The sequence below is a fragment of the Myotis nattereri genome (genome assembly GCF_964212035.1).
Source record: "Myotis nattereri genome assembly, chromosome: 7".
In the NCBI taxonomy this organism is placed as follows: Eukaryota; Metazoa; Chordata; class Mammalia; order Chiroptera; family Vespertilionidae; genus Myotis; species Myotis nattereri.
The window spans coordinates 32,033,587-32,057,538 of NC_138082.1; the positions used below are offsets into that span (position 1 = coordinate 32,033,587).

General features: G+C 36.9%; 2 protein-coding genes across 2 annotated transcripts in view; one reads left to right on the forward strand and one right to left on the reverse strand.

Moving 5' to 3' along the window:
* Positions 1–23,952, forward strand: part of GIGYF2 (GRB10 interacting GYF protein 2) — a 134,810-nt gene that overhangs the window by 49,690 nt on the left and 61,168 nt on the right. The window contains exons 8-9 of the mRNA XM_081096266.1: positions 4,520–4,631; positions 5,935–5,975. Coding sequence (XP_080952392.1) covers positions 4,520–4,631; positions 5,935–5,975 — 153 coding nt within the window. The remainder of the gene's footprint in view (positions 1–4,519; positions 4,632–5,934; positions 5,976–23,952) is intronic.
* Positions 12,824–15,701, reverse strand: KCNJ13 (potassium inwardly rectifying channel subfamily J member 13). The gene is made up of 2 exons (XM_081096267.1): positions 15,234–15,701; positions 12,824–13,494 (listed from the first exon to the last, which is right to left on the reverse strand). The coding sequence occupies exons 1-2, from the start codon at positions 15,691–15,693 to the stop codon at positions 12,872–12,874; spliced, it is 1,083 nt and encodes a 360-aa protein (XP_080952393.1). The 5' UTR covers positions 15,694–15,701; the 3' UTR covers positions 12,824–12,871.

Below are 23,952 nucleotides of genomic sequence, written 5' to 3' on the forward strand. Positions count from 1 at the left end.
TGAAAATTGACTGATCTCCCAACTTCTAAAGATCACAAACTAGTAAAATTTACACAAATAAATGGAGGGGAAAACAACATAATTGTCATCTTTCTATTTTATCTGGTTAAGATGTTTAATAAAAAAGCAGATTCACACAACTGTCAGCCACCGTCTTCATTAAAAGGAGATATATTTTAATCCCCCAAAAGAATAGTGTGAAATCTCAGGTAATAGGTGAGTCCTTTAAATTGAGCTTTATGAAAGATTCATGTTATATTTACTTGCTCCTTCTTATAAATGATTATGGACTTTGTGCACTTTGAAGGTTATTTCTACATTCTACAAGCTGGGAAGCTCTAGAACCGATTATTTTTATGTGCCCACTTATAAAGCTTTAGTCTCATAAGGAGGCCTAGTGCTCACCCTAATCATAACTGGCAGAAAATCTTTTATCTGTGGTTTGCTTGTTTTTTGGGCAACCTGGAGGCTATTTTTCCTATTCTTACTGGTATGTTTATAAAACATTTTTTCAAGATGACACATACTTACTGGCTTTCCAGAGAAAATCGTTCTCTAAAAGGACAGGATACTGTTTTTCTTTCAACCTCAACATTATTGTAGGGATCATCCCAGTATTGCATAACAGTTTGTATTAGACTGTTTAGGATGACCTTAAATAAAATGTATACATTTCCTAAGGAGAGAGTTACTGAAATTGGAAGTTGACTTTCAGTTGACTTAAAGTTGACACAACAAAGTGTAAGATAATTACAGTTCAGCCCTAGTCCTCACCTATGTTTTACAAATGAAGACATGGATACTTGGACTCTTAAAAAGGTACACATTGTTGCTAAGATTACCCACATACAATCCTGTCCATTATTTTTGTATTTCATAGTAAGATGTTAAAATACAACTGTATTCTGAATCAATTCTTGAGAAATTATAACCAAGATGTAGAAATACTGCATGGATATTTGAAATAATTATTTAACTCAATTGTATTTAGCCCTGGAATGCATCCATGCTTTTATTCAAGATTCAACATCACTTTTCTTTGGGTGGTTTTACCCTGTTGGAGAAGTTGAGCTAGGGATGATGGCTTAGATTTTGTCTAGGTATAAATACATCCCTAGACCCCCCACCCTCCTTCAATTTTCAAGCCTGTGTGTTGGAAACGTATGGTGCATATTAGTTGGGGAATCCTCACGCTGTATAGAAAGTATAAAGCTCACAATTCATACTGTCTTTTGCCTCTAAACCCAGCAATTGTTTATATAACCTTCCTGACCCAAACTATGCAGCTATCCTATCTAATAAAAGAGAAACATGGTAATTAGCATACGACCGCTACCCTTCCCATTGGCTAATCAGGGCAATATGCAAATTAACTGCCAGCCAAGATGGTGGCTGGCAGCCAGGCAGCTTGAAACTAACATGAGGCTTGCTTGCTTCAGTGATGGAGGACTCCAACGTTCCCTCCTGCCGCTGCAGGCCTCTGAGCTGCAACTCTAAGCAACTATGTAACAAATATAGAAGCTAAACAAAACCCCGGAAACCTGCTTTAGTCCGCCGGGCTTCAGCCAGCAGGATCGCAACATTGTAAGCAAAGGCCAGAAGCCTACTTTTAGCTGCGGAGGCCTAAGAGCTGGAGCCAAGCCTCAAAGCTAAAGCTGGCCCATAATAAAAAAGAAAAAAAAAAAAGGAGCGGTTGGGAGCTTCAGTCACCCCCAGCCTGAAAACAGCCCTCAGCCCCTCACCCAGACTGGCCAGGCACCCCAGTGGGGACCCCCACCCTGAAGGATGTGTGACCAGCTGCAAACAGCCATCATCCCCTCACCCAGGCTGGCCAGGCATCCTAGTGGGGACCCCACCCTGATCCAAGACACCCTTCAGGGCAAACCAGCCGGCACCCACCTGTGCACCAGACCTCTACCCTATATAGTAAAAGGGTAGTGTGCCTCCCAGCACTGGGATCAGCGGAGCCGCGAGGCCTCCCGGCACCTGGATCAGCGTGACAGGGGGCAGCGCCCAAACCCCCTGATGGCCCTGTGGCTCTGTGTGTGACAGGGGGCGGGGCCACAACCTCCCTATCCGCCCTGCTCTGTTCGTGACAGGGGAAGGCGCCCCAACCCCCTGATCAGCCCTGCTCTGTGCCTGATACGAGGGGAGCTCCCCAACCCCCTGATTGCCCTGCGGCTCTGTGTGTGACAGGGTGTGGCGCCCCAACCTCCTGATCGGCCCTGCTCTGTGTGTGACAGGGTGCGGTGCCCCTACCCCCCCCCCCCCCCCCCCCCGTGCCCTGCTCTGTGTGTGACGGGGTAGAGCCATAACCTCCCCATCGGCCCTGCCCTGAGTGTGAGAGTGGCGGCGCCCCAACCCCCTGATGGGCCCTGCTCTGTGCGTGACAGGGTATAGAGCCCCAACCCCCCTGATGGGCCCTGCTCTGTGAGTGACAGGGGGCAGCGCCCCAACCCCCTGATTGGCCCTACGCTGTGCGTGACGGGGTGGCGCCGCAACCTCCCCATCGACCCTGCCTTGAGTGTGACGGGACGGTGCCCCAACCCCCCAGTCGGCCCTACCCTGAGCGTGACTGAGGGTGGCATCACAACCTCCTGATCGCCCTGCTCTGTGCATGACAGGGGGTGGCACCCCAACTCCCCAATCAGCCCTGCTCTGAGCCCGACCAGAGGCTGCACCTAGGGATTGGGCCTGCCTTCTGCCACCCAGGAGCAGGCCTAAGCCAGCAGGTCGTTATCTCCCGAGGGATCCCAGACTGCGGGAGGGCACAGGCCGGGCTGAGGGAACCCCCTCCCCCCCGAGTGCACAAATTTTTGTGCACCGGGCCTCTAGTATCATTTATATAAGTGGAATCACTTTTTTTTTTTTTTTTTTTTTTTTTACCAGCTAGGGCTGAGCTCATTCTTTTTATTTTTATTAATTTATTTTTTAAAAATATATTTTATTGATTTTTTTACAGAGAGGAAGGGAGGGGGATAGAAAGGTAGAAACATCGATGAGAGAGAAACATCCATCAGCTGCCTCCTACACACCCCCTGTGCCCACAACCAAGGTACATGCCCTTGACTGGAATCGAACCCAGGACCCCTCAGTCCGCAGGCCGACACTATATCCACTGAGCCAAACCGGCTAGGGCTGGAATCACTTTTATGTGCATTGTTCGTTGGCATGCTTTTGTCTTTCAACAGAATAATGTAGTTTAAAAATATATATATATATATTTTTATTGATTTTAGAGAGAAGGGGAGAGAGATAGAAACATCAATGATGAGATAGAATCATTGATCAGCTGCCTCCTGCACACCCCTACTGGGGATCTAGCCCACAACCCAGGCATGTGCCCTTGACCGTAATCGAACCTGGGATCCTTCAATCCACATGCCAGCACTCTATCCGCTGAGCCAATCCGGCTAGGGCCGTGGTCGGCAAGCTGCGGCTCGCGAGCCACATGCGGCTCTTTTGCCCCTTGAGCGTGGCTCTTCCTAAGCATTAGGAGTACCCTAATTAAGTTAATAACAATGTACCTACCTATATAGTTTAAGTTTAAAAAATTTGGCTCTCAAAAGAAATTTCAATCGTTGTACTGTTGATATTTGGCTCTGTTGACTAATGGGTTTGCCAACCACTGGTCTAGGGCAATAATGTAGATTTTTTTTAAGTGGTAATACTTTATCTTTTGTGGCTTCATAGTGTTCTGCATTTTGTCAGAATTTATTTAGCCAGTCCTTATTGATTATATATTGTGTTTTTTAATTACAGTGAACATTTTTTATATGTATGCATTTGCATATTTGTGAGATTATTTCTATTAGGATAAATTCTAAGTTAGAATTGTTGAGTCAAATTTTTATAGATCTAACCAATTGCCTTTAGTAAAGGCCAGTTTACACTTAAACCACTAGAGCTCCTAAATCCCTACATCCACACATTCTTATTAGCTCTGTGCTTTGAAATTCTTTGTGATACTTTTCTTCAAGGTTTGAGCAAAGAGGAAAGTGCCTTTGGTTTTTGTGGAATATCCTTTAAGGAGTTAGTTCATAAAATTGATGGTTTAAAGTTGACCCTATTAAATTATTCTTCCTCTGGAGTTAAATTATTTTTATATTTGTACTTGGCTTTTGTACTTTATCTGCTCTCTTTGTAAACTTTCCAAATCTTCCATTTTTGTTGAAAATAATACAAGTTTTAACTTGTAGTAATTGTTTAGTAATCACCTTAGAATTTCACTATTGGACTTTTTATTAAAGAGCTTAATATTGACACTGTTTCTTGTTCAGGACTGGGACTGGGACACTTACACCAGTTTACTAACTTGTTTCTTTCAACCTCCTGTGGTCTAGCTACTTCAGTGCCATCGTTGGTCTCACAGGTAAAGATCCATTGGGCCTCGCTAAATATTTAAATGTAGACATTCTGTTTTGTATAGAGACAGAACTTCAAAGATTAATCTTTGGTGTTAAACACGTGCCAAATGTTGACATTTGATTATCACTTTTTTCTATTTTCTTATTTTCAGGCAGAGGCAGAGGTGAATGTGGTTTTTACCAAAGAAGCTTTGATGAAGTAGAGGGTGTGTTTGGTCGAGGAGGTAGCAGGGAAATGCATAGGTCGCAGAGCTGGGAGGAAAGGTAACTAAAGGTTCCACATCTTGGTATAAAGGTTACTTGGTGTAAAAAACTTATGTTATGCTTTTTGTAGAGGAGAAGCCACTTTATACAGTTACAAGTGTTCTTTTTTTTCTAATTCTCAACTGAGGATATGTCCATTGATTTGAGAGAGAGAGAAAGAGAGAGAGAGAGAGAGAGAGAGAGAGAGAGAGAGAGAGAGAGAGAGAGAAAGAGAAAGAGAGAGAGAGAGAAACATTGATCTGTTGCCTCCTGTAAACACAGCCTAGGTATGTGCCCTGACTGGGTATTGAACCTGAAACCTTTTAGTGTATGGGACAGTGCTCCAACCGAGCTACCTGCCAGGGCATAAGTTTTCATTTTTTATTTTTTATTTTTTATTTATTTATTTATTTTTTTAAAATATATTTTATTGATTTTTTACAGAGAGGAAGGGAGAAAGATAGAGAGTTAGAAACATCGATGAGAGAGAAACATCGATCAGCCGCCTCCTTCACATCTCCCACTGGGGATGTGCCTGCAACCCAGGTACATGCCCTTGACCGGAATCGAACCTGGGACCCTTCAGTCCGCAGGCCGACGCTCTATCCACTGAGCCAAACCGGTTTCGGCAGTTTTCATTTTTTAAAAGTGCTGTTAATTATTGAATGTCAAGCTATATGTAAAAAAAATTTAAATGATCTTTATTTAAAAGGAGCATTTTAGATAAATAGGTTATTTATCTGCTTAGATATTTAATAGTTAGATTTGCTATTTGATGAGCGTTCAGTGGGAAGCATTGACATTTTCTCGTTTGTTGCAGTTAATCAAAGCATCTTCTCTATATTGTTTGTGAGAAAGATGTATGTGCATAGATGTCCACTGTGATGATATTTATAATATGAAATAACTGGAAACAAGTCAAACAGCAATACCAGCATGGTTTCTAATATAATGGTGTATCAACACAATTCTTTATAACCACTAAAGTTAGGTTGATTTTGAAAATATTTCATGATGTGGGAAAACACATTGTTAAACATATCTAAAAACTGTGCAGCATGTATTTAAGCATATACCTAATTTAAAAATATGTCTAATTAAAAAATAACATTTCTGGGTCAGAAGCTATTATATGTGAGATGATGGATATTTTTATTTTCATACTTGCTTTTCTGTAGTTTCCAAATATTAGGCAATAGCCATTTATTTGTTTTATAATTTGAAAGAGAAAAAAATGTTATTAAAGAAACATAGGAAAGTGTGTGTTGTGGATGGAAAATCTGTATATTATTCTCAAATCTTGTTTGAAACTTGTCTTTTCTAGGGGTGACAGGCGTTTTGAAAAACCAGGACGAAAAGATGTAGGTAAGGCTTTCTTACTGTTTTGAAGTATTTTTGTCTGGATTTCCATGATACTAGTTTTTATTTATTATTTTATTTTACTATTATTATTTTTATTGATTGATTTTAGAGAGGAGGAGAGAGGGAGAGAGAAATAGAAACATTGTAAGATGATGATAAGAGAGAATCCTTGATCAGCTGCCTCCTGCACGACCCCCACTGGGGATCAAGCCTACAACCTGGGCATGTTCCTTGACTGGGAATCAAACTGTGACCTACTGGTTCATAGGTTGATGCTCAACCACTGAGCCACACTGGCTGGGCCAAGATACGGGTTTTTAACAAGGTTCCGAAATAGGATACATTTATTAAAAATGGACTCAGTTACCTGCACCTCTCCAGTAGATGGGGTTGTAGCATTGTTGCATTGGAATTTCATGATCACTTAAGAGCTCTGTTATATGGAACCATGCTGTGGCATACAATCATTAGGATTTACTTGATTTTACCTTTTAGGTCTGTGTGTTCTCTGGAAGGCATATATTTTTTATTAAGGGTATGTTGTGAACTGAAATTTCAAGTGAGGAAATCAGTCTATTAACTTCTAGCATCTCAAAGGTGCAAAGAAAGAGAGAAAATGCTAGAATGTTGGCTTTCGTATAAGAGAGCAAAGGCTAAAATTATGAATGTTCTTTAGTCACTTATTTGGTCTTTTTGATGTGTAGTCTTTTTTTCTTGTTTTGAAATGAGAGCAGTCAAAATAATTGTATATTTAAGGTATCCACTGAATTAAGACAAACATAGTAAGAGAACAGAATTTCATTGTTTATGGTGAATGAATCAGTTTATATTAAAGCTCTATAATGTTAAGATGGGCTTTCTGACTGATTAAAGGTACTGCCTTAAAAACTACCAGTAGGTATTATTAATATCAGAGAAAAGTTCCAATTCATAGTAACATTACAGTTATGAAAATTACTATCCAAATTCCAAATTCCTAGAAGTACCAGGCAAGTTCTCCAGGGCATGATTCTGACAGTAGTAAACATTTCTCAAAAATATATGGTAGATAGGCAAATATCATTCACAGACTGATTTACAGATTTTTTTTTTAAAACAAAAAGTAGTTACAATACCATTTTTGCATCACTGTTTCCATATCAAAACTCATTTTAACATCAGTTATTTAAGTTTCTCATTATCGCATTAGGAATATAAATAAGAAGCCATTAAGTGAGTGTAGCATGAAGAAATTTGGAACAGACTGGATAGATAACTTATTGCTAGCTGAATGGCTTTACTCATATTGTAGACCAGGGGTGGGCAATGTCCAGTGCCCATGAAATCATTTGGTCTGGCCCTGCCAAGGCATTAGGGGTGAGTTAATCAAATGTTTGGCCAAATATAGCAGGCTAGTTTTTAAGTTGATAATTTTGTATGGCCCGCGAATGATGTTATAAATATCCAAATGGCCCTTTACAGAAAAAAGGTTCCCCAGTCTGTTGTCGACTATTGGATAGGTACTATCTTTGGGGGATTTGTCAGGACCTCTGCTCCCATCCTTATTTGATTCAGTACTTTTCCTAGTGAATTCAGAGAGGTAATGAAGAACAGTTTAAAGAGTACAGGGTTTGGAGTCAGAAGATCACGAGTAATCTAAGCTCACAGATATTCAGTAGTATCATAATAAATGGAGCTGGTAATGTTTTACATAATTATTGGGATTAAATCAGAGTGTGTGAACTAATTTATTCATTTAATGATTATTGAGTTCCTACTCATAGTCCTTGTGCTAGGTGATAAATAATTATTTCTTTTCACTGGATGACAGTGTTGGTGTGTGATAAGATTTTCAAGTCATTTATGTCTAGCAGAGGGATAGCTTTAGAGAGGAATAGTTGGAACTTAGGGTCAGAATTAAGGTGAACAGATTTAATCAGATGGAAGTTTAACAGCAGAAAATGCAGTTTTGCATAAATAAACTCCACAGCTTAATATAGGGAGCAGTTGTGTAACAGCAGCCTTCTGGGGAAAGGCACAGCCCTTTTAGCTAACTGCTTAATGTTAATCAGTAGTGCCAGTGTGTCCAAGTACAGCATTTACTAGAACTAAAGTGTCCTCAATGAATCAGGTGATAGAGAGACCCACTGTATTTTATGTTGTCGCAGGAGAACTTAAGTATTGTGTTCGATACTGGAGCCACACCTTGAAAGGATCCATAGATTAGAATAGGATGATTGGACATTTGAAGTCCCATGGTGGGGAATGCATGAAGGAAATGGGTCTGTTTACATGGGAGGCAAGATTGTGGACAGGACAGAGTAGAGGAGAGTTTATAGGATCACTGTCTGCAAATATTTGTGTAAGAGAGGAATTTGACTTGCTTTGTATGAGTCTAATGGGCAGATTTAAGGAGGCAGATATTTGACAGTCTTAAAAAGATCTAATAGAGTTGTCTGAAAATGAATTGGATTGCCTAGTAGTGAGTTCCCTGTCATGGGAATAGCTTGATTTTAACTGCTTGAGTGAGAGTCACACTTTGATGGTTTGGACTAGATGAGTATAAAGATCCTTTTATCATTATTTGCCTTTCTCACATTTTAACTCTTTAATTCAATAGGGTAATTTTCCCAGTCATCCACTGTTAAGAATATAGCCTCTTTTCTTTGCCAACGCAAAGAAAACGTACATTTTTTAAACGGCAGGTTCCATAAAACTAAATTGATGTGAAGTGTTTAAGAATATTAAGAAAGTGTTTCCTACTAAAATATCAGGGCATCTTCTGCAAATACATATTCAAATATATAATAGTGGCTTTTTGATAAGATGGTCACTTTCAAGATATTAACTGTGTTAATTATTCTGAGCTCTTTTTGTAAGTAATCCACTTTTGTTGAAAATATTTGCTCAGGATTGTATCTTATACTGTTCAGGAACAACAGTACTAAACTAGTTTGTTGGGACACTGATATACTATTGATCAATTGTGAGGTGTCCTATGACATTAAATTAAGATAATTTGAGTACTGAAGATTCCAGAATGATTTTTTTTTAAATTGGAGTTGGTCTTTATCATGTATTTGCTTCTTATGTGGAGAGAAATGGGTGTAATTAGAGATATCTGGGTAAGAATCAGTCATAACCCTTGTGAACACCCATGGGAGAATGTAGAAAGAGGCCTATGATAATGGATTCCTATTTAGTGGGAATTGATTGCTCCATAGGGGGAGATCAGTTCCAGTGATCATCTTGTAGTATGATTCTGTGAGGATGAAATGAAAAGATGATTAAAAAATAAGAAATGGTCCAAATGATACCAATAGGTTCATAGCCCAGTGTGACACCATTAGTGCATTTGGTGTGAAATACGTTGAAGTAGACCAAAAGCAGTTTTTGGTTATTAGGTCTCTGCTGGCAGTTAGTAATGTGGGCTTGTATATAAATAAAACTAGGCCTTATGATTTTTAGTATCTTCTTGTCTTCAGTTTGTTGGCACTATCATGGTATCGCATTGGTTTCCAGAGCACCATTTAAGTTGATCTAACGTGGTCTTCCTGATAATGTATCCGAGATACATCACTGAGCTCCCAGGTGGTCCAGATTAGTGAGCTGTGCAGCCAGCAAGTAAGAGCTGCCATTTCCACCTCCCAGTCATTTCCCCCTCTTTCTATTTGCACTCCATTCTCCTGAAATGATAACGGCATCTTTGCAGAAAACTTAATTCTTTTTGTTGTTGTTTTTTGGTTAATCCTCACGCAAGGATATTTTTCCATTGATTTTTAGGGAGAGTGGAAGAGAGAGGGAAAGACAGAGAGAAACATCGATGTGAGAGAAACACATTGAGTGGTTGCCTCCTGCATGAGCCCTGACCAGGGCCCGGGCCAGGGAGAAGCCTGCAACCGAGGTACGTGCCCTTGACTGGAATTGAACCCAGGACCCTTTGGTCCCCAGGCCAGTGCTCTCAGAAAACTTAATCCTTAATGTAAAAACTGTGATTCTTTGAAGTGAAAGAATTATGAACAGTGCTTTTGGAAGCTTTCAACCCACTAGACCAGTGATTTTCAACTGGTGTGCTATGCCATACTGGTGTGCTGCAAGAATTTTTGAAACATGCAATACCTAACTACTTTAGTCAGCAGTAGTGACCTCTTTTTGCTTACTTAGGTTGTAAAAAATAAAAAAGACAACTTCCCTAGCCAGGTGGCTTGGCTAGTTGGATCGTTATCCCGTACACCGAAAGGTTGTGGGTTCGATTCCCAGTCAGGGTACATACCTAGGTTGCAAGTTTGATCCCCATTTGGGGTTCGAATGCGAGACAACTGCTTGATGTTTCTCTCCCACATCGATGTTTCTCTCTCTTTCTCTCTCTCTCTCTCAAAAAAAAAAAAAATCAGTATAAACATATCCTTAGGTGAAGGCTTTTTAAAAAAAGCAGAAAGAAGAGACACAACAAGACACACAGAAATGATAACAGCCAACACAACAATAGCCACCAGTGTGAATGAATCAAAGTTACACCTTTTTCTTTTGTCAGATTGGCAAAAAATATACTTCTTCTGGTGTGCCGTAGAATTTTAGTAATTAGTTTATGTATGCCATGAAAATTAAAAAGGTTGAAAATCGCTGCCCTAGATAAAAGTTTTTGATTGCATTTCTTAGTTGTCTATTTTTTAAACATTTAAAAAATAGCGTTAGTATACCAACTAGAGGGGGTTTTTTTTGGTCGGGATGGGTTTAGGGGTAAGTCATTCTAGTTTTCAGATACAAAGTTAATGTGTAAATAGTGTACTTCAATGGAGAATTTACTGCATCTATAAGGAGGCTTAGATCCCAGATCTTTCTCATTCCCTTTGTTTTGTCATTTTGGGAAGTTTTGCTTAACTGTTGGAATTGTGATGTATGAAAGTGACATAGAGCTCTTAGGAAAAAACATACCATGTAAATCTTGATATAACTTTTATTTTCACAGGTTAGGTGAATCTTATTACTTTATTATAGAAAGAGGAATTACTGCTAATTGTTACAATAATTTTGGGTCAGAAAAAATCTAGTCTGGCTAGTACTTAAATTAAGAATGCCCAAGATTTTCAAACAGCCGAAGTTCACAATACTTAAGTTTCTGTGTCCTTGATATTCTTTTGCTATTACCAGTCTTAGATACTCCAAAATTCTTCTTAATTTCTTTTCCTTTTGGTCAAAGAGAAAAATGTGACTTGTTGCTGTGCCCTGCTCTTCACAACTGCTTGCTTTTACTCAGCTAGTATTTATTTCAAGAGATTATTCCTGTGTGGATCATCACCAGGAGGGAGGGTTAATCTTTCACTTTTCCCACATAAACCTGAATAAGGGAAATTTTAGAAAAGAAGAGCAACCACAAATCTATTTGAAATTTGATAGGGTGACTTATTTGGTTCTTAATTTGTTTGAGGACAGTTTGATTTTTTTATTGAAATGAAAAGTATACAAAGGATAGTCTTAAACTGGATGTGTAAGGGAAAGGGCTCATTTTAGTATATATAAAGTAAAAATTGAAGCAGAAAAAGCATAATTCTCAGGGGGTATTAGATTTGGAAATAAGTAATAGATTTATCTAGTCCAACCTCCTACTGGTGAATAAACACTCATTTTTTGTTTATAGAAAAAACTATTTCAAGTTGGAAACAGGAATTTGAGGTTGAAAATACCTCATTGCCTAATTATTTTTTGCTTTATCTATTGGAGACTTTTTCCTAGTTGAATTACATCTAACTAAACCTTTATGTCTATAAAAACAAAATATATATGTACATTTATGAGTACTTATGAGTACATTTATGAGTTACTTAGAGCTGTCATTTTTTTATACAATTGAATGGATCATAGGTAGGAAGGGAATATTTTTACTTAGGTTGCAAGCCACTTAATGAGCAGTTTATTATAATTCTATTTGATTGTTATGCCGGTAGCTTTAATGTAAATACAATTTTGAATATCCTTATCAAAAGTACCCCCACAGGTTCCATTTGGGTTAGAGCTGATCTTGTTTTCTCTAATCACATTCTGCCGCAAATGTATGAACATGTGATTGGGTGTCATGCTCAGATGTCAATGGCAGTGATGGCGAACCTTTTGAGCTCGGCGTGTCAGCATTTTGAAAAACCCTAACTTAACTCTGGTGCCGTGTCACTTATAGAAATTTTTTGATATTTGCAACCATAGTAAAACAAAGGCTTATATTTTTGATATTTATTTTATATATTTGAATGCCATTTAACAAAGAAAAGTCAACCAAAAAAATGAGTTCGCGTGTCGCCTCTGACACACGTGTCATAGGTTCGCCATCACTGGTCTATGGAGTTATGCATAAGTCTATATTTTGCTGTTTTTCTTGTGGAGTTTTGTTGTTAGCTGTTAAAAACTAAGGTGGTATTACTTACCCAGTTTTGTAGTGTAAAGAACCAAAGAAATGATCTTTGTTGTCTTGAAAAAATAAGTTTTAAAAGGATGTTCACTAAATACTGTGAAATCATCTATCTACCTAGGAAGCTAGGTTTGAAACTAGACTGTTGCTTCAACTTGCAGATGAAAATGAGAGATTTATGGTTGATTTTCTTAGAGTTTAGATGTGTTAAACTTCACTGTCCATTTTAACCTTCACCATTGCTATTATACCACATCTTTATAAATTCACCAACATTTCTGTATAAGTATCTGTCATGTGAGATACACTGATTTTAGGAGATAACCACAGATACAAACTTTGTAAAGTAGAATGTTATATTTCCAGAATGTGTATTGTTAGCTCAGCCATTTTTTATGGGCTTAGGCTCGATGTAATCATCTTTGGAAAAAAAGAACATGAGATATGATGAAGGAAAAGTAGCTGCATAACTGGCTGGATATATTTAATACATTAAAAAATAGGGTGCTATGTATACATCTTATTCTGTTAGTCCTGTTTCAGAGATCTGAAAATTGTCAATGCTTTGTCCATTGATACGGATATCCAGGTCAGTCCTGTTTGGGCTCTTAGAGACCAGAGGAGTTGGAAGTTCAGGAACAGTCTTGTCAAAATTCTCCATCTTGATTTGATACTCACCTTTGGAACCTCGGGTCAACAGAGATGCAAAACAGTGATGTAACATGATCTCAGAGGGTAGGTAGGATGTCCTCCTTTGGCATATTTCTCCAGTGCCTTCTTGCATTGCTGAGAGGAACACAACCAATTCAAAGTGGGGAGGATTTTCATGCTGGAGCAGAGTAGCCAGAGGACTCGAAGGTATAATGGAGTGATAGTAGGTTAATGGAAAGATAAAGAATGGACATTCCTCAGAACTGATGCCATCAAGGTGGAAGTCCACACTAGTTTGGTAGAGTTCTCCATTTTCTCTTTCCTGATAGAGTATAGCTGAGACCCGAACACTGGTTAGAGGACTAGGTCGAGTGTTGGCCACTTGGAAAATAAGGTTAGGTTTGCCATCTAAATGAGTCACTACTGCCATGTCAGTGAAGCGAATTGAGAACGCTCGATTTTTTGGGCGGGCAATCTTCGCCACAAAGGCACCTAAATTAGAAACCATTAAGTTTTGTTTTTAGAATGAGTACTGTACATGACAATACGTTTTCTGCATGAGAAGGGTATATCAAATGGGTAATACATTTCTTGGTGCCATGCATTCCAAGTAAGTCAGGAATTGAACTCATTAATTTGAATAGTCTTATTTGCCTGAAGAAATTTTGAAAGTGTACATACTCTTTTTAAAAAAATTATGATTTTAAAATGGATAAGCAAAATTCATTTTGTTACATAGAAATTTAAAACTTTATCCTCTAGTATGTTTTAAAGTCAAAGAATAGTTATTTCCTATATTCCTGCCCTTTAAGAAAAAAAAAAAAGAAGTGACAAAATAAATTCAGTTTAAGTGCAGATTACTTCAAGCCTACATAAAGATTACATTCAAAGTAGAATGATTTGGGGTGGGGAAGGGACCATAGATACACTAAAGGATATTTTAACTTTGAAATTTATCCCCATACACACTTTTTTTTTTTTTTTAAAGAAGACTCTGGCTCTAAGGTGATTTCAGTGCATCTTTCAGGTGCATCCTTCTTGTTCCCCAGAGCTATAGATTAGATTAAAGTTTCTTAACTGCTTTTGTGCCACAGGTCTTCTTGGCAGGTAGATCTATGGAATTATGCTTTACATTCATACAAATAAGATATGTACAAAGAAAACCAAATATATTGAAATCTGGTTGAATATGTTTAAAAAATGTATTATAGTGCTATGTGTGATTTACTAGTACATTAAATAACAAAATATAGTGGTGGATTTAGTACTGTAATGTTGAAGTATAGTGTGAATATGAAAATATCTGTGATTCCTGTTTGCATCAAAGTGTTATTGATGTTACTGTTTTTTGCCTATATTTATAGTCAAAGGAAATATCAAATTTCAGTTAGGAGTTAGTGAAAAAAGATGCAAGTTTTTCTTAAGTAAGTTCACAGATCCTCTAAATTTTATCTAATGGCTAATCCAGTTTAAGAACTCTTATTGTAAAGGTTAAGTGATTTGTTACAGGTTGTGAAGCCACTTGTTGGCACACTGGGACTTCATTCTAGATCACTCTGCATATGGCCATTGCTTACCTTCTCAGATTATTACTGGTAGTGTGTTAAGACCAGGGTTTCTTCCTTTTTCTTAAAATTGTTTTTACTTGTACATATCACTTATAAAAAGTACATTAGCCCTACTTGTTGCTGCGTTCTAAGCAAAATTTCATAATCTCTGTGGCTATATTTCTAGTGCATTTCGCTAAGAATGTATATACTTGTATTTATATACATACAATGTTGACTTTGGTGCTCTGGACTCACTAGCATTGAATAAATGTTGAAAAGATGAACTCAGAGGAGAAAATTCTAGCCAAGTTTAAAATATCAAATTCTTTCATTAGGTAAAATGTCAAAATATGTGCTGATATTTATTCACTTATTTAATGAAATATTTAGCTTCTCTGAAAATTTTTTCATAGTTTTTTTTTTTTTTTTTTTTGCATAAGAGGTTGCTGCAAGTTAGTGTCATAATGGTTCCTTTTTTCTTAAGAAGTTCCAATAGGTAAAATTTAAGTATAGAGTCATGTTTCTTATAATCTCCCCTATCATTTGTCCCTAGACTCTCTTTTCAATCTCAGACATTACCTGCTAATAATGCAAAGAAATGATTCTATAGCACAGTTGCTAATTACTGACTATACCCTTTCTAGAACTTTCATACATTTTTTTAAGAACAAAAACAATTACCTGTGATAAAAGCCTCTAGCATGAGGCCTAGGAGCATTTGTATGGCAAGGAGGGCGATTGCACTTGGACAGTCACCACTGGGGAACATGGTACCATAACCAATTGTGAGTTGTGTCTCCAGGGAGAAGGAGAATGCAGCTGTGAAACTGGTGATGTACTTGACACAGATAGTGTGGTTTTCAGGTGGGGCATCATGATCTAGTTCCAGATCACCATTCATCTCAGCTAGCACATACCAGAGCACTGCAAAGACAAGCCAGTGGACAACAAAAGAAGCAGAAAAGACCAACATCATCCAGCGCCAGCGCATGTCCATTAGGATTCCCCAAGCATCTCGAAGATAGACAAGACCTCTTTGAGCGCCATCCATTTGAAGTGTACTGTGGCCATCCTTGGTGACCATCCTTCGGTATCTCTGAGTTAGGAGAGGAGCATTAACCTTGCAATTGCTGCCATCCATCTCAGGCGGTAAATCTTTGAAATCAAGAGATTTACAGTTAATGTTAATACATTCTGAGACCTCATTCACTATGTAATTTCTTTGGAATGCTTTCTTGACTGTTGCACAGGCTTTTCCAGTCTGACACTGTCTCTTTTCTCTTTACATAAAGTGGCTAATCCTGGTTTGAGTTAGGATAGCTCTTATTGTTTCCTAGAATGACAGTTAAAATATTGTTTGGCATTTTAACATTTTCAAGTACATTTTAAAATTTCTAAAGGTTGGGATTATGGTTTATGGCTTATTAACACCCCTTATCTTTCTTGCACAAGTCCAGTCATTGAGCATTTATTGACTTGACTAAACATATGTGTAAATAAAAACTTTACATAATTATTTAATGATTTATAATTATGGAGGGCCCATAATTATAAGAATTGTTAAAAATATGTTTCTCTGTGTAAATAAATAGAAATCATTTAGAAGTATAAATAAATAGAAATCATTTGGAAGTTAAACTGTCTATAAATGTTTTGACACCAAACTTAGTGCTAGGACAAGACTAAACTTTTAGAGAGTCATAGTTCTAATATATGCTTTTTAGTTAGTTATTTAAATTTTTATTTGTGTTTGCCACTTTGTGGCCATCTTCATGGACTCTTTTCCTTCCTGGCTGTTGAATTGATGCCCTCTTAAAATATTCTCAATGCTGATTAGATTATAGGATAGAGAATTATTTTCTTGGAAAAATAAGGAATTCTAGGTAGAGATTCCTAGATAATATTAATTTTGAAAGTAAATAAACCAGAAAATAACGCTTCAAGTTTAATGAGCTAAAATAATCATTAGTACATCAAATGGTAATTTTAAAAAGATACTATAATTAGTTTTTAGTTGTAAACAGTATTTATCAGTGATTCTCTTTTCTCTGTGTGGTGAGTAGAAATATACTGTGTGTTTTCTATGTGACCATCTTTGCATCTTGAGACTTGTGTAGAGGCTACCAGGTACTGAATGGGAAATGCTGCTTTGCCCCTGGAATACTCTTCTTTGCTACAGTTCAATAGTAGGTGTTATATTTGACTTTTTCTTTGCTTTTTCCTTTAGAAGTAGATGCCCTTGGAAGTATTGCAAGGCACTGTCCTTCCTGTCTTTTGAAGGACAGTGCTGCTTAATTGGACTAGAGGCATATATAGACTTAGCCTGTTGCTTAGGTTTACTGGATTCTTCCTATCCTGTGTTGTTGGAATTGAACATTGCCCAGCTGGGTATATGCTTTCTCTTTTGTCCTGAGGCTAATTTATTGTTTATTGGTGATATTAGACAGTCTCTTGTATTTTTTTCCAGATTTTAGTTACTGATGGAACACTAAAATGATTGATAAACTTATTTAGATTAGATAGCCATTTCAGTTTCATATTATAAACTTTTAAAAAACTTAGGGCATTCATGTTTTATAACTTTTTATTCCTAACAAGTTGTTATTATCATTTTACTTAGTATATATTTTTTTCTTGCCACAGCTATTTAATGACTCATTTTGCTAGATTCTTTAAATGTTTTAGGAGACCTGCTCTCTGCCTTTTTGGAAATAATAACAACAACTGTAAACAGGCACTGTGCTCCATGCTTTTGTATTGCATTATCTCTAATTCTTTGGTATCTCAGCAAGATAGACATTATTATCCCATTTTTCAGATGAAGTCACCAAGGATCAGGCAGATAAAAGAAATGTACACAGGCAGATGGGGGCCATGGATTATTTGAATTATTAACCAAATCTATCTAACTTCACAGCTGGTTAATTTATTTTTATTTTTTACTACAAGAAGATGTCTATTTAGAGAGTTTGGTGAAATAAAAGTCTTTCCCAAGTTAATTGGTATTACAGTCACAAAAAGTCTGACAGCAGATGTTTTAGCATCTTTAGTAGATGCTCTTTTTGTCCCCTTAACTGTCTCAGGTATCTGTTTTAAACCATTGTTAACTTTTTACATGATTTTATGACAGTAATGATTAATAATATTAGCTAATATATATATGGTTTGTTGTGTGCCAGGAATCATACCAAACACTTCACATATATTAACTTATATGAAGTCAATAGCCAATGCCTGGCGAGAGAGAGAGAGAGTACCTTCTCAATAAGTATTCGCTTTACTGTAATTAATAAATTTTTTAACTTTCGCAGTAAAAGTACAATTAGTATGCTCATTTTACAGATAATGAAACTAAGGCACAGTGAGTTTCCTAAGATCACAGAGGTAGCAAGTAATGGTGAATCCCATACCAAGTCTATAGTTCAGAGTTAGTGCAATATTGTCTCTTTGGCCCTGGTTAGCCTTCATAAAGAAACACAAAGTTTTATTTGACAAATTTTGTTCAAGAGCCACTACAGAATATTTGTTTTTTTAGGAATGCTTGCTTAGGTTCAGACCTGTGATTTGCAGGCAAAAATATATTTTCACTTAAGGAAGACACCTTGCAAGATTTGAAGATTAGTAGAATCAGAATTATTACATAGTCAATTTAGGATTCTGCAGACTAGAGAATTAAAACAAAACGTGGAGAGGAGAGTTTTTATACGGCATTGCCAAATTTGTATTTTGCCAGAAGAGAAAATACTTTAAAAAATATTATAATATTATCATAATTTTATGAAAGACATTTTGACACTTGAAGAATGTCAGAACCACTGCATGGTTCTATATTGTCCATGGCATTGTCCTTAACTGTTTCTTACTTCCTGCCTGTGTGACAATGCTCATCACAGAACTTTACACTAGTGCTTATTCCACTTTGGGAACCACTGATTGCTTTTTATTTCACAGTAATTTCTGGGTAGGGAGAAATCTACATGATTCTTCTTGATTTTCTTACATTTTTTTTTACTTTTTTTTTTAAATTCAGAGAGGAAAGGAGAGGGTGAGAGTGATAGAAACATCAATGATAGAGAGAATCACTGATCAGCTGCCTCCTGCACACCCTACACTGAGGATCGAGCCTGCAACCTGGGCATGTGCCCTGACTGGGAATCGAACCGTGGCCTCCTAGTTCATATGTCGACACTCAACCACTAAGCCACACAGGCCAAGCAATTCTTCTTGATTTTCAACCTGCTTTGTTAAGTTATAAAATGCATTACCTGGGAGATAGTCTTTCTATACATACTATAGCTAACAATTATTCTCATTTGGGCCTTTGCAGGATTGTTACTTATAGCACTCATGCTCTAGGCCAGTGGTGGGGAACGCCCCGTCTGTGGGCCATAAAAGCCCCACGAAGTCATTTGGTCTGGCCCTGCCAAGGCATTAGGGGTGAGTTAATTAAATGTTTAACCAAATATAGCAGGCTAATTTTTAAGTTGATAATTTTGTATGGCCCATAAATGATATTATAAATATCCAAATGGCCCTTGGCAGAAAAGAAGTTTCCCACCCTGCTCTAGGCTTTTATAATTTTATTTTTTCTCTCTTGCAGCTAAATAACTATATATACATTGAAAAATCTTTGAACAGGAAAGTCAAAAAGCTAATATCAAAGCAGCAAAGCAATCTCTTACTAGATCTTGTTCAGATCGTGTTGTGGAGTGGAATAGTTGAGAGAAGTAAGATTTTCATTCTCGCCTAACAGATTACCCTGTATGACTCCATTCTTTGGACTCGTGTATTCACTATATGTAGTACTAGGAAGACCAGGTGGGGAATCAAGCTGGCCAGGTTCTAGCTGTGTTGATTCCATAGCTGTGTCAGTGTGGGAAAGCTACCCAATCCCCTTGGCCAGGCTTCTTTATATTAAAAAAGGAAAGAGAAGAGGGAATTAAATGACATGATACTTTAAAACCCTACATGTTTGTAAACTTATTACCATTTCCCTCAGCTGATAGGTTTTCTGTTAGTGTCTGATGAATAGATGTTATGTTTATGATATTAAATTCCAAGTAATTTTCATATCCCTGTAGGCACACAAATGTGTTTTGAAATTTTTATTTTTAAATTATAGTTGACATACAATATTATATTAGTTTTAGGTGTACAACATAGTGATTAGACGTTTATATATCTTATGATGACCACAATAAGGTTAGTAACCATCTGTCACCCACCATACATCGTTATTACAGTATTATTGACTGTATTCCCTATGCTGTGCATTATATCCCCATGACTAGTTTTGTAATTGGCAGTTTGTACTTGTTAATCTCTTCACCTTTTTTGCCCATTTCCTCCACATGCCTCCCACCTGGTAACCATCAGTTTGTTCTCTATATCTATGAATTTGTTTGTTTTTATTGTATTTATCTTGGTTTGTATTCATGTGATTTTCATAAAATCATCCCAATAGAAAGTAGAATTGAAGATTGGGAAGGTTTGCTTGTATCACTCTCTGGGCTATAAAAATTTTGTCCACTTATAAACTCTTTGGTGGAAAAAATAGTGCTTTATACAAATGATAGTTTGGCTGCTTCATTGGTCATCAAAATAATTTATTTATTCTACTCATTAGATTGTAGCTTAAAAACTGTCTTTTATTAACATGTAATATAGTTAGTATAGTTCCTATTAAACAGTGTAGATACAGACTATAACAACAAATGTTAAATGATTACAGTATTACTATGTATTTGTTCACATCTGGTATAAACACTTTAAGACCTTCTAGGGAGTCTTAAAATTGTCTTTCCTGTTCCTCCATAATTAGGGCAAACAGTGTGAGTTCTAACTCTATTATATAAGCTCAGAGAGTCTTTTAAATTCTTATTTGCAGAAACATCTACTTTCACTAATCCATGCTTAAAACAGAATTTAAAATTAGGATACTCATCACTTTTTCATGGATTAAAAAATTAAAAAAGTTTTTCTTTTTGTCATTTGTTTTTATATGCTCATTTGGGTTCTTTAATCCCTTTCAAAAGAAAAAGATACATTTTGTTATAAGTTGTTGAAAAATTTTTTAGGGTTTTTCTCTTCTACTCGTTTCTATATTATAATGGAGAATTATTATACATTTAATAAAACAATTAAGAAGAAAATTTTCAGTAATGCTTTCAGTAGGATCCATTATTCCATTTCAAAAATTTAAGGAAAAAGAATAAAGAACCTTAATGTATGTTTTAAAATTCTATTGGCAATATCTAGCTCAATCCCTATTTACCAGCATTTTCTTTCTCTGTTCCCCTTTAAAGAAAGAAATAAGAATGAATATTATTTGATGTACTCACCAGTTTTTTGCTGGGTCAGACTATATGCACAGGTAGGTCTTGAGGAAACTTTGAAAGTCAGCCTTTTTGATGAGGTAATTTACTCTACAAGTCTAGTTTGTAGGTTCTCTTCTTGGACTGGGTTTACAGTTCACATTCCTCTGTTTATAATGTCTTGGGGGTTGGTTTCAGCTGAAGCTGATGTGATTGGTCACTTAGTCTGCAGGGGGGCCAATTAGCTCTGATCATGTGGAAAAGAATGCTGGTTTATTAGGAGGTCTTTCTTTACCCAACACAAACCTTAACAACTCTGGTTAAAGCCTCCAGAACTGACTTGGAGAAGGGGTGCATTTTTTCCCTCTAATCTGGACCGGTTTTTAGTAAGTTTGCATAATCTTACTTAAGAATTTATTTAAAAGTTCAAAGGGATAAAATTCCCTGCAAGATTTCTTTTCAGACGTCTTTCCTTATATAGCATGTTGAAGTGTGAGGTATTTCCTTTACTAATCGTTTTTTTCCTCCATTTCTTTGGGGAAGATATCCTTGGATAGGGACTTTTAGGTATGAATTAGTGAATTTATTTTTACCAGTTTTCATATACCATCTCATCAGAATGGCTGTCACTAACTCTAGAACTAGTAATATAGGTAATTTAGTTACCTGAAATATTTTTTTGGGGGTGGCAAGGAGGCAGACTTTTTTTTTTAAGACTATGTACAGAGACCTTGAATAAGAATAAACTTTTTTGGTACATTGTACTTATGTTTAAAAAACACATCTGTGTGAAAACTGAAAAGTTGTCTTAAGGCATGCTTTAGTGGTGTTTAGGAGAAGTTTCCCTGAGAAATATGATGATATGCAGTAAATCATAGTATTCAGGGTTCAGAAAATTTAACTTAACATCAATATAATGTTTAGCTGGAAACATCTGTGATATTTAAACCTTAAAATAAGCTGTGGGATGGCTTTGTATAATATAATGCCTTACGGAGCAATACTTTTCTCCACTTCCATTAGCTGCTGATTTTAAAACTTTGATCAAATGTCACATGTAAGAGGATCTTAGAAACAAAGGCTGCGATTATTCAAAGTAAAATCATGGAAGGCCTGCTGGGAAAATTATTAATGTAGACCAATATAATGCTACTTAGAAAGTGAAATCCGCCTTTGTAGATTCCTTCCCCGCTCCTCACAATTAAAAAAAATATATTAATTCCTTCTTTGTTTTATTAATGCCAAACATTTCAATACAAGTTCAGACACAGCATTGGAAACTATGACCTTCAGAACTAGAGAAGGTAAAAGCATAAAGGAATGACTTGTGATGTGATGTTGGTTTCCTGCCTGTGCTGGTAGGAATTATACTTTATATCAATTGACAGTTAACTTTTTGTTTTGTTTTGTTTTGTTTTGTTTTGTTTTTGGGGGGGAGGGGTGGAGTTAAGCCAGAGTAAATACAGTGTAACATTGCCTTTCAAAAAGCAGAAGTATTGGAGTGTATCTGCCATGTGTCTTGAATAGACATTATAGCAAGCAAGATAGTTAAGGATTTTACCAAACTTAGAAGCCTCTTTCCGTAATAAAGGGGTGAGCAAAAGTAGGTTTACAGTTGTTTGTATGGAGAATGATAAAACAATTAATAGTTAATAACACAAGAACAAACTTGGGTATACTCACAAATATAAATCTACTTTTGCCCGCCCCTGTATTGAGGCAAAAATGATTTGGCAAAATGATCATCAAGAACTGTCTCAAGTGAAAAAGTGTAATAGTTTCTGGATTTCTATAATTTGAAAGTTTGGTAGGGTCTCTACACGGTGATTCCTAATTTCTAACTGTATGGATAATGTAGATCAAATCAGCTTTGGAGTTCTTCTCAGGAGCACAGCACTCCCATTATAATAGCCTGAGCAGTTAAATTCATTTCTGGTTGAGTTGCCCGATTAGCTGAGATGAAACTGATTTTGGAACAGATGATATGCCAGTTTCATTCTAATACACAGGGCCCTCCTATCTAAACAGAATTAGTGATTTTGATTGGAGATAGCTCTAAAACATCTGTGAATGAATATATATGCTAGATATCTGTTCATTTATTTATTTTTTATTCAAATTTTAATGATTAAGCAAGGTGCCAAGACCAGGTAGGTTATTCTTTATTAAATTCAGTTCTCTGTCCCTGAAGGTGTTGGATTTTTTTCTTTTTGCCTGCAGTAATTCAGTATATAATCCCAAACTGTGCCGCCTTGTACTTGAAAACAACAAAAACTGTAGTGGAGTGCAGTGTCCTGCCTATATGCAGATAATCTCCCAACTTCAAAACTTTAGCCCTGGCTCCAATGTTCTTTCTTACGTAGTGCACTTAGCTTTCTTTAAAAGGTGCCTCTTGTCTTTCCAGTTCTGCATTCGAGCTCACCTTCTGATCGTCTTCCCCAGATATTTCAGGCAGTGTCTGCGTGTATACCAGCAGGGGACTGAGCAAGAAGATTTTAGGGATATGGAGCATAATCAAACCACATGAGATGCCTTTTCAAAGAGATTCTGATATGCAGCAGCCCCTCTTGTTTCTTCCTTCTAGCCAGGAGTTGCTGTGTTTTCAGGACTCATGCTAACCAGAGAAGCAGATTGTTTCCTTTCGGGGGTTAAGATGGGAAAAAAGTTGCAAATCTCTGGATATAGAATTTAACCTACTCCATTCTAGCCACCATGAGTTTTGTTTGCAAATAATTGCGGGGGGGGAAAAAGTAGATACTAATAACTGGATGGGATTCCCTTTTACTGTTTCTCTAGCATTAGAAAATATTTTTAGTGTTGATCAGAGAATATATATCTGAATAGAGGAATACAATACTCGCTAGAAAAATTTGCACATAAACAAGCTTCAAAGTCTGTCCCATAATTCCACTTTTGCTTTTGGAGTTTGGGCACTTGTAAGTTCCAAGTCTCACAGCTGTAGATTTTGTTGGCTGGGAGCCTCCTTGCTCCATCTGAAGTTTTCCATAAACACCATGTTTGGCTGTGTGTCAAACATGCACACAGGTGCCCTTTTACTGCTCTTTCTCCTTAGGAAGTCCACTCAA

Coding starts and splice junctions, on each gene's coding strand:
- KCNJ13 (XM_081096267.1), bottom strand. CDS start 15,693: ATGGATGGCAGCAATTGCAAGGTTAATGCTCCTCTCCTAACTCAGAGA. Junction 13,495..15,233: donor GCTAGAGGCTTTTATCACAG/GTAATTGTTTTT, acceptor TTTCTAATTTAG/GTGCCTTTGTGGCGAAGATT.